Here is a 16,803-nt window from a genome sequence, read left to right on the forward strand (position 1 = left end):
TTTCTAGAAGTACCATCACGACACTATAGTGTCTCCAATAGCGCTCCATCAGTGTGCTAATAATAAGTTCTGTTGTCTCGATGGCGCCTCAGTATAACCAAGAAAAGGTGGTACATTATATTCATGTGCTTTAATGTCAACACAACGAAATAACATCAATTGGACCATGATGTCATGGATGTATAGTAAATGAGTGTCTCCATGGTAAGAGCCAAATATCGTTTAAATATGGCGGTCAGCATCACTTTTGTACTTGTTATCAATTGTGCACACAAGGACTGATCTACTGAAGGTTTGCACATGCAAACTTGATAGCACACGCAAAGCTGTTTTTGTGTATTTTGGGATCTGCAGAAGTTCCGAAAATTTAAACCCAAACCATTGGGACGAGATATTTATTAAACAATTTTGCCTTCTTGCATACTTTCTCCAAACGATCCATTTGGAATCAGCCCAATTTGTGACGTTTTTTCCAAGTTTACCCGAAGAGCGTTGCGTGAGTATGCCATTGTAGTCCACGCTGTAGTTAATAAAATCCTTCTTTTTCTCTATTCTGTTGTTGTGGGGCAGAATGGTTTGACAATGCACATTAATCCTCTGCTGATGCCATAAGACAAATTAGCATATAGTTCTAACTTACATCTCTCAGTAGACTCGCTATGGAAGACCCTAAAAACTGCAACAAGTAAGGCGGGGATACAGTATGCTGCCAAAGTGAAGGCATGTAAACAAGACCGGCCAAAAAACAGGACATCCTGAGGAGACAGTTAGAAAGCAGCTTGAAAACAAACTGTAAAACAATTTATGCTAAATTTTGACTATACAAATTTACATTACATGTTATGAAGGCCACAAGGAAGTGTTTTACATGAAGAAAAAAATCATAATATGACCCCGCCTTCCGCCCGATTGTAGCTGAGATAGGCACCAGCGCCCCCCGCGACCCCAAAGGGAATAAGAGGTAGAAAGGAATGGAAGTGAAGTGAAGTGAATTATATTTATATAGCGCTTTTCTCTAGTGACTCAAAGCGCTTTACATAGTGAAACCCAATATCTAAGTTACATTTAAACCACTGTGGGTGGCACTGGGAGCGGGTGGGTAAAGTGCCTTGCCCAAGGACACAACGGCAGTGACTAGAATGGCGGAAGCGGGAATCGAACCTGCAACCCTCAAGTTGCTAGCACGGCCACTCTACCAACCGAGCTATGCCGCCCCCGGATGGATGGATGACCTATTTATGTGAGCTAAATAAATAGTGCAATCCATTTAGCATGTCATGGCTTCATGACTATTGTGTTTTAGTTTTATCCTGCCTTCTCCTTTTCTGCACCTGTGTTCAGTGTTTCATCCTCGGCAAGGGGCAGTATTTAGGCTCGTCACCGACAGCTTGGCTTGCTGCTAGCCGGGTGTATAAAATAGTCAGTAAGTGTCATGAATACAAAGGATTCTGGGTATTTCTTGTGTTGCGTTTATGTTGTGTTACTGTGAGGATGTTCTCCCGAAATGTGTTTGTCGTTATTAATTGGTGTGGCTTCACAGCGTGGCGCATATTACCAAGAGTGTTAAAATTGTTTATATCACAACCATTAGTGTACTCTGTGTCACCCAGTATGCCTTGCAGTCGTGTGCGTGTTGCCGCGGAAGCCACACACAACATGATGCTGGACTGACAAGCAGATCGTACATGCTGTAGAAGGCGACAAAGCCAATGGTTTCATATCACGCCCCAATACTTATTATCTGGGTGACTGCCGGCAGTCATTCAGGAGAATAATAGCGTCTCCTGTTGTCTTCTTCGCTTTATGACACGGGTCTTAAATGGCTCTTTGAATGGCAAAGGATACTGATCCCAGAACCATGTATATGAAATATTTCCGGATGATTCAACCGCCACCTGCCCGAATCGAATTAAAATCTATTTTTTCGTCATGTCAACCGCCCGACCCGCGGTTTATCCGCGGACTCCGCGGATGAGACCGCAAACCGCGCATCTTTAATGTGCACACAACTTAATTATTACGCTATTTAGTACTTTAGATCTCAGTGGAGCAGACCCTAATTTGACATTGTTATTATTATTATTATTATTATTACTACAGAAGTTGATCCTCACAGCTGAAGTGACTCCTGTACTTTAAATGATAACAGTATTGGAATGAAAAGTTGCTGACGATGTATTACTCGCAAAGTATGTGATCAATAAAAACAATAAATCATTGAGGAAGTTGGGATTCATACTTGAGGAACGCCTATTATTTAATATGTGGTTGATTTATGTATTGCTGCAGGCAAGAAGACAGGGTGTTGATATTTTATCCATTTCAGTAACCACTATTTTGTATGATTTTAATGCCAAATGTCATCACCATATGAATCATAGTGTTGCATCATTAATGATGCAATTACAAGACCAGAGTCGAAGACTTATACGTGACTGCAAAAGTATGGTCCTCATTTACACAGCGCTACTTGTCTGCAGTCCATCCTGTTATCACAGGCAGTCAGTCATTTAATAGGCTAATGTTGAACTGCTGAGCAAGAAAATGGCACAAAGTGTTATTAATAAGAGGCATTAGTTTAGCCTGCAGATGCTAATCTATGGGACATGAACTAATAGATGACCAGCATTTTTTTATAGACTTCATAGATGTAGAAAAAGGCCTTTTTCTCTCAAAAAGTCACGGTTCAGATTATATATGTAGAACTATAGTTAATGTTAAAGTACCAATAATTGTCACACACACTAGGTTGGGTGGCATTTGTACTCCCATTCCCTTGTTCACCCCCTGGGAGATGAAGGGAGAAATGAGCAGCAACGGTGGCCACGCTCGGGAATAATTTTGGTAATTTAACCCCCAATTCCAGCCCCTGATGCTGAGTGCCAAGCAGGGAGGTAATGGGTCCCATTGTTATAGTGTTTGGTTTGACTCGGCCGGAATTTGAACTCACTACCTACCAATCTCAGGGCAGACACCCTAACCACAAGGCCCCTGTAGTAAATATAAGGATACAGTAGTAGTTCCTGTCCCTAAGGTCAACTGCCCCAAGGTTTTAAATCATCTAAGACAGATGTGTCAAATACAAGGCCCGGGGGCCATATCTGGCCAACTCCTTAATTTATTGTGGCCCGGCATGTCATTATTGCGGTCTGCAATTTAATTTCATGTGGGCCTGTACACTATTTTATGTGGCCTACCACATGATTTGTATGTGGCCCACATTGCCATTTAACGTGACCTGCCAGGCATTTAATTTTTTGTGGTCCACCACATTATTATGTGGCCTACTACAATATTTACGTGCCACCACGATAATATTATGTGGCTTGCAAAAGGCTGAAAATAATAAATCAGTTTCTGGCTTAATCTATTGTTCTGTCAATTCAACAGAACATAATAATAACTGAGAAATGTATTGCATGCAATTGCATATATTCTACACTTTAATATAATTAGTTTAATTCGTCACATTTTTATTTTGGGGTTATTAATTATAAAAAACATATTTTTCGGATTATAAATTGCAGTTTTTTTCATAGTTTGGCCTGGGGTGCGAAATATACTCCGGAGCAACTTATGTATGAAATTATTAACACATTACCGTAAAATATTAAATAATATTATTTATTTCATTCGCGGAAGACACGAAGAAAATGTCATTAATCGTCACACACACGTCAACCAATAAGAATTTGGCGGGGGAGATTCATGGCAGAAGTGCATTGTGGGTCATGGGATGCTAACTGCTATATGCTATATGCTACTGCCGTAGCTTTTATAATGGATCATTTCAACGTTGGCGGTAACTTATGAAAACTGAGAAGGGCTGAACAAAAACGGTAACGAAAAGGAAATCATGTACTGCAGATTACAAGCTGGACGTAGTGAAATATGCAGCAGAAAACGACAAGAGGAAACGGCGAATATCTTTGGAGTTGGCAGAGTTGTTTAGAAGCGACACCGTGAAAGAAAGTTTCATGGGATTTATCGATTAGGAGTGACAGATTGTTTGGTAAACATATAGCATGTTCTATATGTTATAGTTATTTGAATGACTCTTACCATAATATGTTACGTTAACATACGAGGCACCTTCTCAGTTGGTTATTTATGCGTCATATAACGTACACTTATTCAGCCTGTTGTTCGCTATTCTTTATGTATTTTAAATTGCCTTTCAAATGTTTATTCTTGGTGTTGGATTTTATCAAATAAATGTCCCCCAAAAATGCGACTTATACCCCAGTGCGAACTACAGTATATATATATATATATATATATATATATATATATATATATATATATATATATAATATATATACATATATGTATATACATATATATATATATATATGTATATCTATACATATACATATATATATATATATATATATATATATATATATATATATATATATGAGCAGATTGATAAATGAGTGCAGGCTTGTCGCTGCGTGGGCGTGCTGCGCTCAACGTGAGCGGGGGCGTGTCCGGGTGCGCTGTCAGCGGGTCCACTGGGTGGTGCCGCAGCGGAGGGAGACGCAGACTGCGCATGTGCCGCAACAGTGCCCCCCACCCCAATGGACAGATTCCAGGTGGCCTGGAAGTCGAACCCTCCCCCAAAAACAGGAACAAAAGTCAAGGGAGGGTGGAGGGGCGAACTGGTGGTGGGTCGCCGGCCCAATTGTCCCCGAATCCACCGGGGACGAGTCTGATGGGGTAAAGAGTAAAACGCCACTGAGGCCGGCAAGGCGGGTGACCAAGGAACGGCCACCATCTTGCTGGCATTGCAAAAAGACAGCATTTAAATGGCAGATATGTTTAAGTGCAATGATAATCTCTCATTGTCTCTCAATTACCAACAAAAATAAGAGCTACAGATATCTCGTCACAGTTTATAAATGTTTTTAAAGTGCGGTGGTAAATATGTTGCTTAAGATATACAAGCAATTTTCAGGTGTAAAACATATGCGGAGAATGTCTGCAACTTGTAGACGACAGAGCAGACAGCCGACAATAAAGAAGCTTTTGGTGGTGTTTATTTCTATGATTGTAATTATTACTGTTATTTGTTATAATGATTTAAAAAAGTACAGTCATTTTACAATGTGCTCTGAGTATGTTCTTTTACTGCCTTCCTGAGTCTACTTTAAGGTCTGTGTGCTATAAATGACGGTAGTAAAACATTATGCAGTATTGGTTTTTACATATTTGTTGAAAGCTTGTGCTTTTTTGGTTACACTTACAAGGAAAGCTTAAAGGTTAACTGTTCTTTTTTTGAAATGTTTCTTATTGTTCACAATCATTATGAAAGACAAGCCGATGGATGTTTTTTTTTTTTTTTTAAGTGTTATGTATTCTAATGCTTAAATACACGTAAATAAAAGTCTGCTTACTATGGAGCCAATGGGATGTCCTCTATTCCGGCAATAGAACAGAATAAAAATTTCAGGATTTGAATATCAACCAAGTATTAGTGATATTGTTATTATAAGCAAACGCAGAAAACGTTTTTTTTCGCAACATACCCTTGTTATGGCTACGTTGAAATCATTAGCAAGGGAGTTGCTTTCTCGCGTCGGCGCTCATGGAAGATTATTTTATTTTTATTCACTGAATAATGCCTCTCACTTTGATAGTAGAAGGACAAGGACATAATCCAAGTTGACAGACAATTTTGAACCGGAACGGGCGAGAAAAACACGCAAAAAACGCTGGTTTGCACCCACCTTTGTTTCTAACCCTTCATTAAGGTTTTGAGTCATTCTTCATCTGAACGGAAACATCCTAACAGTCGGCATCCTAATGACAGCAGACATTCCACAGTAACTGATTTTTTGTTATGTGTGTCGGCACCCATAAAGTCTGCAGTGAGCAGTTGAGCTGAGTTGAGTTGAGTTGAGTTTGAGTTTATTTTGAATATGCAAGTGTGATGGGATGTAAATTTAGTTAGTAGTATATTTCAGTGATTGTATGTAGTGGAGTAGGCGCTTGAGTTACATCCCTATGTCATTTAATATTAGCAACTTAAAATATGTGTATTGTTAAATGGCAAGAGTAGAGCACCATTATTTGTAATATAGAGGGTTAATTTTGTTGTAATTCCAGCATTAATAAGAGCCATTGTAATACTGGGCGACTCCATCAGGGGGCGCGTTGTACTGGGAGCTATACTAAGAGGACACGTGACTTCCTCGCAGTCATTACAGACGTGTACAGAACGAAGTTGTGTCCTTGTGTCTGTATAACTAAAACATCTCCCTTCTCAGGTACAAGTATTTTTATGTAAATAGTTTTACCCTCAAATGTATCTTTGTACTGTTAAAACATGTTTGAAAGAGTATATTGTTATAATCTGTGTCTTCTCAGTCGACAAGGCTTTATATATGATCAAGCTAATGCTAAAGCTAATGCTAACTGCCGATGTCGAGGCGAATGCTAGCTGCATCATCAGTGTTGGATATATACAAAGTTACTGTGTGTAGTTCATTATTAATCTGCGTGTATTTCTGTTTAAATGTGTGTTTTATAGAGTTTCTGGGAATAATTCATTGTAATTTGTTATGTTAAGGAATGATTAGTGACTTTTACTACTCAAACAATATGGGCTTACTGTATGAGATGAACCTTTGTATTTACTTGAGACATCTTCAAATACTGTGTACATGTATACAATTTTGATGTTTGATTGTGGCAGTCATTACAGACGTGTACAGAACGAAGTTGTGTCCTTGTGTCTGTATAACTAAAACATCTCCCTTCTCAGGGCGATTAAACAAGCATACAACATGATACATCACAATTTCCAGTTTCTTTTTTCAACATGTTCGAAAAGGAGTAGGAAGAAGCAGAGCTTATTTAATCCTACCCCTTTTCTTTTACATAACAGTTGCTGAAACCTTTGTTCACTTCCTGTTCTCAATTTATTCACAATATACTCCATATCCCAATTTAAATTAATTAATAAATGATAATTGGTGAAGTAAGTTATATTTAATATGATGAGATAAGTAAGATTATTTTGAGAATGAAAGAATTGATGGATGAAATAAATTCGGAATATTTATCATGGTTCTTCTTCTTTGTACTTTGTAAACACTTTGAGTTTGAAGAGTTTCTTGAAGTGGATCATATTAGCACATTGTTTCATTGCTTTGCTTAATTTATTCTTTAATTTAATTCCCCATACTGATATACTGAAGGTCTTAAGTGTTGTACATGCGTACAAATGTTTTAAATACAATTTTTCTCTAAGATTATAGTTCTCCTTTTTTTGTTGAGAAGAATTGTTGTATATTCTTGGGTAGCAGGTTATAGTTTAAAGCAGTAAGTAAAGAAAAAAACAAAAGCTGTGATTCGTTTGAAGTTGATGCGCTACGTTTGCTTAAATGAGCAAAATACGATAATATTATATCTTATTATAAATGTCCTACTGTTACCACATTGCATATATACTTGCAGTGTTTATATGATATCTTAGGGGAGGTGTTTTGATATTTTTAAGGGCTTTACAGGCAGAATAGAGCGACTTCCATTGGCTCCATTGTAAGCTGATTTATCACATTTATTTACTGGTTAGATCCATCCATCCATTTTCTATCGTTTATTCCCTTTGGGTCGCGGGGGGCGCTGGTGCCTGACTCAGCTACAATCGGGCGGAAGGCAGCGTACACCCTGGACAAGTCGAGACCTCTGTCAAAGTTAGTTTGTGACGAACCCCAAGATGCAGAGAAGGAGGCCGGCATTGAATGGGAAAAATTATTTAATATAAATACTTGAACAAGAAAAAACTAAAGGGGTACAACAAAAAGCGCGCATGAGGCGGATAACCAACTAACAGAGCTAGCATGGGAGCTACAAAACAAAAGGAACTTAGCATGGAAGCTAGCAAAAACAAAAAGGGGCCTAGCGTGGAAGCTAGCGGGTAGCGAGCAGGAAAACAGAAGTCGTACTTGTAATATGAAAACAAACTGGAAGCAGGGAACAAAATCAGTAAGCTACAAACATCTAACAAATATAGCTTACCGCTACGCTGCAAAGACAAGACACGGTACGACACGACAGGAGCTTTAATATATGACAATAATCCAGCACTCGACTGGAAGACAAAACAGGTTCAAATAGGAGTGGGGTGATTGACACCAGGTGTGGCCAGGTGCCAATCAGCCGCAGCTGAGGGGAAACAGCACTCAGGGAGAAAGACAGGAAACCAACAAAATGAGAGCGCTGACAGGAAATACTACACACACAGGAAAAAACTAGAACACAAACAAACTGTCAGGGGCCAGCCTGACAATCGCAGGGCTTTACTGGTTAGAATGCATTAAAAAATAAAAAAAAAGTATTCTCTTACATAAAGAATTATGAATGATAGGCAAAATCTCCCCCGCCCTGAAAATAAATTCAGTTTTCCTTGAAACAATTGGAAACAAAATCATGAAATAACAAGGTAATTTCATTTAATTTAATAAAAAAATCTCAAAACATCACAACTTTTGCCACAACTTTCTGAAAAAGCTGCTCCAAATTCAGGCATTTTAGGATGCAACGATGACAAAAAAGACAGCAAAATTATAGAGGAAATGACTTTTTTTCTTCATTGGACAAAACCTCTGGTAAATTTCTGAGCATTTCTAGAACTATGCCACACAAATTACGGACCAGATGGGCGCTGTTCTGTAATTGAATATCAAAATCATATCAAGATGCGCAGACAAAGACGTTCAGTACGAATATTATAATTTCAGCTTTTGAATGAGTATGATTTTCATTCAAATTAAATTGAGCGAATTATCAAATATCATTTGATTAGGAACCAGCATAAGCTTGTTTGCTGCAATGCCATTTGTTGGCGTTTGTTGAATTAAAATATCCAGTTAAAAAAATATATAAAAACTGTCAAGAAGCCCTTGATAACTTCATAAAAAGGGGCAGCATGAACAGAAAGAGAATCAAGGTCAAAGAAGATGAGGAGATGGAAAAGATACACGCTCAGCAGCCCGTGACTTTATTCCTCTGAATAAAAGTGTAAAAGTTACCGTACTTGAGCGGCGAAGAATTATTCATCCGACTAAGGCAAAGATACAATGAGGACACATGCTAATGGAGAGATGCCTGAGATTCAGTCACACCAATGCATCGAGAGATTGATATCACACAACAGCGATAAGAAAATGCAAGTCAGTCTGTGTTATCCTGACCTTGTGAAGATATCCATTGTGTCACCTCGAAAAACAAAGTCAAAGAAAGGAATGCTATATGGTCATGTAGATAAGAAATATGACCTACTCAGTGGCCTAGTGGTTAGAGGGTCCGCCCTGAGATCGGTAAGTTGTGAGTTCAAACCAAATACTATAAAAATGGGACCCATTACCTCCCTGCTTGGCTCTCAGCATCAAGGGTTGGAATTGTGGGTTAAATTACCAAAAATGATTCCCGGGCGCGGCACCGCTGCTGCCCACTGCTCCCCTCACCTCCCAGGTGGTGTACAAAGGGATAGGTCAAATGCAGAGGACAAATTTCACCAAACCTCGTGTGTGTGTGTGACAATTATTGGTACTTTAACTTTAACTAAATAAGGTTGGGTTAGTAGCGGTACCGTAGTAGTTTGTTTTAGACATGTTAAAAACATCCATCCATCGAATCCATTGTCTACCGCTTGTCTCTCTCGGGGTCGCGTAAAGCAAAATTAAAAAAAAATGGAAATTAGAAATTAGACACAAATACTTCACAATAAAAACACTTTCAAAAATTAAAACAATATATAACGGTTAGGTTTTCCATCTCCAAAAAAGTACCACCAACCCTAATTAATAAATCAAATACCTATAGGTATCTTATAATTCTCATTGTTATTCCCATTTTTTTTTTGTTATAAAGGATCAGTGGTGGGGGTAAAATTGTGGAATTCTCTTTACAACGAGATAAAAAACTGTAAAAATATATTCCAATTGAAAAAAATATATAAAGATAGAACAATGAGATCATATGGACAGTCATAAGTGTTTACATTTTGCTTTTTATTTATTATTTGGTTTTGTATTTGCTCAGTATCATTCCGTGAGCTGTATATTATTATTATTATTATTATTATTTTCTCTGTTTGGTTTATACCTTACGAAGTTTTGCACTTGTTGTGTTTTTCTTGTGTTTTTTTTATTTTTTATTGTTTCATTACATTTGGATGTATGTGTCGGTTTAAATGATATTTATGAAGTAAGATAATGTATTATGTCAAAGGGGGCAGGCAATTATAAGATTTTCTTCATCCTGCTCCTTCTCGGGCATTGTTGTGTGAAAATAGAAGATTAAAATAAAATTTAAAAATCGGTCTTAGCCTAGGCCCTGGAGTGGGGGTGCAGACTGAGGCCAAGGGCAGAAAAAAAAAAATAAATAAAAAAAACAACTCATAGCCATAGTACACATCCCTCTTCCATGTGTGTAAGAGGGAAACATCAAACATCAAAGAACACAGAGGACATTAAAGCAGCAGATACAACCAGACACTTCTACATACAGCTATGAATAAAAAGTAAAATAAACATATCCACTGTGGTGGCCTCTGCGGTGTTCCACACCATCGTCTGCTGGGGTGGAGGGAGCATGGCCAGAGACAGAAGCAGACCCAACAAGGCAACCAAGACAGCCGACTCCACTCTCGGCCAGTGTCCAGTCCGCATGGATGAGCGAGGATACGTCCAAGGTGACTGAGGTGTCCGACACCTGCTCACCCAGCCAAGACACTCTGCGAAGCCTCTCCGTCCCAGTAGCTCAGTGCTAGCTCCACAGTCCTGTCCCCTCATCCGCATCTCCTCCAGTACATCCATATATATATATATATATATATATATATATATATATATATATATATATATATATATATATATATATACATATATATATATATATATATATATATATATATATATACATATATATATATATATATATATATATATATATATATATATATATATATATAGTATAGCTCAGTGGTTCCCAAATGGGGGTACGCGTACCCCTGGGGGTACTTGAAAGTATGCCAAGGGGTACGTGAAATATTCTAAATATAGCAACAATTCAAAAATCCTTTATAAATATATTTATTTTAATAATACATCAACAAAATATGAATGTAAGTTCATAAACTGTGAAAAGAAATGCAACAATGCAATATTCAGTGTTGACAGCTAGATTTTTTTGTGGACATGTTCCATAAAGATTGATGTTAAAGATTTCTTCTTTTTTTGTGAAGAAATGTTTAGATTTAAGTTTATGAATCTCTAATACAATCCCCAAAGAGTGCACTTTAAGTTGATTATTACTTCTGTGTCTAGAAATCTTTATTTATAATTGAATCACCTGTGTATTTTTCAACAAGTTTTTAGTTATCTTTATACCTTTTTTTCCCAAATAGTTCAAGAAAGACCACTACAAATGAGCAATATTTTTGCACTGTTGTACACTTTAATACATCAGAAACTGATGACATAGTGCTGTATTTTACTTCTTTATCTGTTTTTTTCAACCAAAAATGCTTTGCTCCGATTAGGGGGTACTTGAATTAAAAAAATTTTCACAGGGGGTACATTACTCAAAAAAGGTTGAGAACCACTGCTATAGCTTCTTGGTCGGAGAAAAACTGCAGTGTGTCAAATACATATTTGAAAACTGCTTTATCAATGTATTGATTTTTTCCTTTTAAAATCACTTTGTGGCATTAAAGGAATCTGCACCAAAGAGTTCTGAAAGTGTGCTGCATTACATAGGAACATGTGTCACCAAATATTATGAAATATTCAATTACAGATTGATATGTATGCTGTCTAAAGCACTTTTTATAAGTCATAATTCAGACCAAAACACCATTGGAAGTCTGCCTGCGACAATTCTAAGAAAACACTAAATAAAAAAAGATTGCAACTCCCATTAAATTGTAGTGCCAAGGTTCGAGGAGATTTTAGAGTGTGATCAAAAACACACCAGCCACTCTGAGCCAAGCAGAACCTCCTGTATGTGAAGTACCACTTGGCTGGAAAATAAATCTACAGCTACTGTATATTCACACAACAGCAGCCGCCTCTCAGAGATAGTCATCTATGGTGGAAGCTCACAATACACAACCAAAATATAAAGGTGGAAATCAAAATGTTGTCCAGCAACAAACAGCACAGAATTTGTAAGAAAGGTGGCTCGATTCGATACGATATCAGCGAAAAAAAAAAAGTGTTGGAATATATGTGCAGTGGTAGCAAGTAAAATGTGCGATACAATGTCAAATAAAAGCAGTAATGCAGCATGTTAACATTTAAATGTCCTCCAAAAAACACACGCAGTTGGTATTTCCTGGCATTTTAGTCAAGTCATCTACCAAAGGTAAACACAGTAGTTGTCAATATAAATGAGTATCAAATAATTATAGTTGCATATTGCTTACTAGGGCTCTGTATTAATTATTTTAGTAATCGAGTAGTCTATTGAATTTTTTTTTTTTTTCAATAATGGAGTGATTAGTAATATTTCACTTGATAGCCTTGATGCGTATTGGTTTCAAAATAGTTTGAATAAAACAATTGTTCAGCTTAACACAACTTTTTTTTTTTTCCTAATAAATGCGTGTCATCAACATTGAAATTACACTTTCAACATGTGTGCATGTATAATAGATATATAAGTAAAGATAATTTTGCATTCACAAAATGCTAAATATTTGCAGCCACACAGACGACCAACCGGCGACCGCTTTCATGGTCTCTGTGTCCGAGAATATCAATGTGGTCCGGATTTTTTTCAAATGTATTAGTTACCCTCTTTAAACAATTAATCAAAGCAACATAATTTAATTGAAGCTTTTTTCCTAATGTAATTATTTAATATAATCAATTAATTGTTACAGCCCCTATTACTTACACATACAAAGTCTCCAAGGAACAAGTGTATTAGAAAGTATCCTGTAATAAACGTGTCCACATCATCTAACTTTCTGTCATGACCTTGAGTTTATGAATTATTGTGACCACCAGGTGTCGCCAAAAAAATCTTTTAATACTCCAGTTCAACTTGAAGACAACAGACGGTTAATGATAAAAAGGTTATAGTGATTTTCATACCTACCATTGTTCTCTGTTGGTCTAATTGACTAATATCTATATCGGCCAAACCTCAAGGCTCCAATATTGTTTATTGTTTATTGAATTGATCCCCATGAGCTGACGCCAAAGTGACTGCTCGTCTTCCTGGGGTCCATATAGGAGCATACAAAATTAAAATACAAAGAATACATGCATTACCAAACATTACACAATGGAAAAATACAACATACGATAAAACAGTTAGTTAAACCCAGTATTAAAAATTCACGTCATGTGGGCACCTGCAATAAGTGTGTGAATCTTCAAAGCTGTCTTGAATGACAATTTACTTTGTGAGACATTAATGTGAGATGGCACCGATTCCAGAATGATATACATCTATACATGACTGTATGTTTGAGGAGATTGGTCCTGGGAGCAGGAAGTGGAGAATAGCCATTGCTGGCATTCCTAGGGTAATGAATATATGTGTTAGTTGATTTTAAAACATTTGTGTAAAAGTAATCTGGTGATAGATTTAACATGATAGTTCTAAAGCACATAAGGAGACGACAATGCATCTTTTGTTCAACAGACAACCAGGACAAGCGTGAATGCATAAATGAAAAATTAGTGCGCAAAGAAGATTTAAGTACCAGTCTAGCCGCTCTGTTCAGAACAATATATTGGCATAGTATCGGGACTCCCTTAATACAGAGGATTTTCAAGTAGACAGTGAAGTTCACAAGGTAATCCCTTGAAAGTTCAGTACTCACCTCCATGTCCGTCAATGTGACGAACCCAACAATGGAAAAGCCATCAATGATGTCGTCCTCTGCAGAAGTAGACTCCTTTCGTTTTCTCCGTAGCGGTTTAGGCCGGGACGAGGAGGGGTTCCTGCCTCCCTCTCGCTCAGAATCTGACGACAAGTGAAAGACGGAACCCTTGACGTGATCGTTGCTTATCCACTTTGAGGTCCTTTCACGAGTCCTCTCAGACCTCGACTTCCTTTTCTTGCGCAGGCCAGCATGTGGGGGTCCACCCATGTCTTTCATTGGGAAGATCCAGATAAATCCTGATTCCAATGCGAACTGGTCTTTAAAGACCCAAGAGTGGCCCAGAGCAGGTTATCCAAGGGAATAATATCAATATGTTGGATCCAAGGTAAGCCTGTAATATCCAGCAGATGATTCCTCTTACAAGCCAGATAAATTCCGTCTCCAATGACAATCCATCAAATCCTTCAGCAGTGTTTAATAACCGTTTGGATTGAAGTGATAAACAGCACAATAACAATGTTTTTTCTTCCGCAAGAGTAAGCCAAGGGAGCAGGATCCACCACGGGAAGTTCAGCATGTCACGTTACATCTTTCCTCAGCAGCCCGAGGACCGCAAACTGGCCTTCCTGTTGGACAAGAAAAGAGAAAACAAGCAATTGTGGGTGCAACTGAGCTTTGGAGTAAACAATGCTGATTACTCGACTAAACAGAAGGTTTCTCCATAATGCAAAATAATAGTTTGATAGAGATGAATAGTGTCAGCTCTGGTTGGTCAGCTATACTCACACAAAGCCAATTGTACCTTGTTGGGTTTGCTTAGCTCCTGTCGTGTTACCTTCAGTGTCAATCATTGTATCTTTTTGTGACAGTTATATCATTTTGATTTACAATTCCAACCACATCCAAGACATAATGTCTTACAGTCTGTGTGCATGTTGAGAAAACCACATGTCAATATAGCATGTACTTTATGTGTGTTTTAGGAATGCACTGATTGATCAACCACAGATCAGTTTTGGACAACTTTCATGGAAATAGTATGTCATCGGCCATTGCCAATTAATGCCTTTCAATGACGATCACAAACACAACTTCCATTCTGGCTGATTCCACTTACGAATACTTGGGGGTTCGAACGGTTTCTTTGATATTTGTTATGTTTTAAATTGCGAGCATAAATTGGAGTTATGAGCCTCTGCGCCGCTAGGTGGCTTATTGAATGTCAGAGTGAATCCTCTAAGGCAGTGGTCCCCAACCTTTTTGTACCCGCGGACCGGTCAACGTTTAATAATTTGTCCCGCGACCCAGGGGCGGTGTCCTTTTTTTTTCTCTCTTTTTTGTTTCTTCTTTGTCATGAAAAAGGGACGTTTTTGTCATGAAAAAGGGAGTTTTTTGTGGTTGGTGCACTACTTGTAAGTGTATATTGGGTTTTTTATGTTGATTTAATAAAAAAAAAAATATATATATATATATATTTTTTTTTTAATAAAAAATTCTTCTGCGGCCCGGTACCAATCGGGCCACGGCCCAGTACTGCTATAAGGTCCTCCCAAAACCATCCAATCTTATTGGCTAGCATTACCACATAGCTAAAGAGCGACATAACGTTTATTTTTCCAAACATTGGAAACCAAATCTTTAGTATAGGTGTCAGGAACCTTTTTGGCCGAGAGAGCCATGAAAGCCAAATATTTTTAAATGCATTTCCGCGAGAGCCGTATAATATTTTTTAACACTGAATACAACTAAATGCGTGCATTTTTAAGTAAGATCAACATTTTTAAAGTATAATAACTCATTATTTTTAATAACATTGTTAGTCTGAAGCTAACCAATAATAAATCAAATCTTCTTACCATTAATGTGACTTCTTGAACAAGTACGGTACAAAACGGATGGATGGATTAAAATGCATGAGGATGTTTTATTTTGTTTTTACGTAATTTTTAACACTGCGATTACCAGCCAAATTAATCATTACTTATCGCGTTAAGCAATGTCAGCTAAGATTTATCAGAGAGCCAGGTGCACTCATCAGAAGAACCATATCTGGCGAGAGAGCCTTAGGTTCCCTACCCCTGCGATCCTGGTTCTATAGCCTTCCCACCGAAGTCTGCTATGTCCTCTGATGGCGCTGCTAATTCAGGTGTTGATTGTCATACTGCAGGATGTCAATCGCAATGACTAACTGTGCTGTTCATTGTGTGAATGCTAAGAAAAGCATGCTCACATTTATTTAATAATCTTTTGCTTGCTGACTGCGCTGAATGATCGCCGCCATTTATTTTTATTGGTTTATTTTATCCATGGAGCATCTTTAATTTCTTATATTTATCAATAATTGCACCAAGTCTCTTCCATTTGTTTTGGTTGGTTGAAGTTTATTTGAAAATGTACAGTGTACAGTTTCAATATGATACGTCACATATTTTAAATATTTTCAAAAATGAGTCGAACGAAGCATATCTTATTTAAACCTACTCCTTTTCCAGTTCATATAAATTCTCAATTTGTAACCCAATTTACATCAATGAGCTTTACAAACAGTTCTCTAAATAAAATGTTAAATCAGTCACGATTCCCTTAATGAGATGAATATCTTATTGTCAACAAGTGTTCGACGCTTATAATAATTCTTCTTCTGTGTAACTTGTAAACAGCCTCTTAAACTGGATCAACTTATCAATTTGTTTGACTTATTTGTGTCATGTCTTTTGATCATGTCGTGTTTGGCTATGTTCTGTTGACCTTTGGACTCTTTAAGTTCCTGTATTTTTTCTGTCATAATGTGGGAGTAGCAGCTTGTTGCGGGGTCGTTCTCCCAAGAAAGTAGACGGACTACTTGGGACATGGTGTGCAAGTATAAACATGATTTAATTTTAACTCGAAAAAGGGTACAAACAAAAGGCGCTCTCAGAGGAGGTACAAAAACTTGACTATGAAAACAAAACTAA

General features: G+C 37.5%; 1 protein-coding gene across 1 annotated transcript in view; it reads right to left on the bottom strand.

The window, feature by feature from the left end:
- The window catches only part of LOC133550448 (autism susceptibility gene 2 protein homolog), a 644,977-nt gene that overhangs the window by 612,876 nt on the left and 15,298 nt on the right, over positions 1–16,803 (bottom strand). Inside the window, exon 2 of the mRNA XM_061896430.1 lies at positions 13,847–14,475. Coding sequence (XP_061752414.1) covers positions 13,847–14,125 — 279 coding nt within the window. The 5' untranslated portion in view covers positions 14,126–14,475. The remainder of the gene's footprint in view (positions 1–13,846; positions 14,476–16,803) is intronic.

Source organism: Nerophis ophidion, linkage group LG04 (assembly GCF_033978795.1).
Source record: "Nerophis ophidion isolate RoL-2023_Sa linkage group LG04, RoL_Noph_v1.0, whole genome shotgun sequence".
Lineage (NCBI taxonomy): Eukaryota > Metazoa > Chordata > Actinopteri > Syngnathiformes > Syngnathidae > Nerophis > Nerophis ophidion.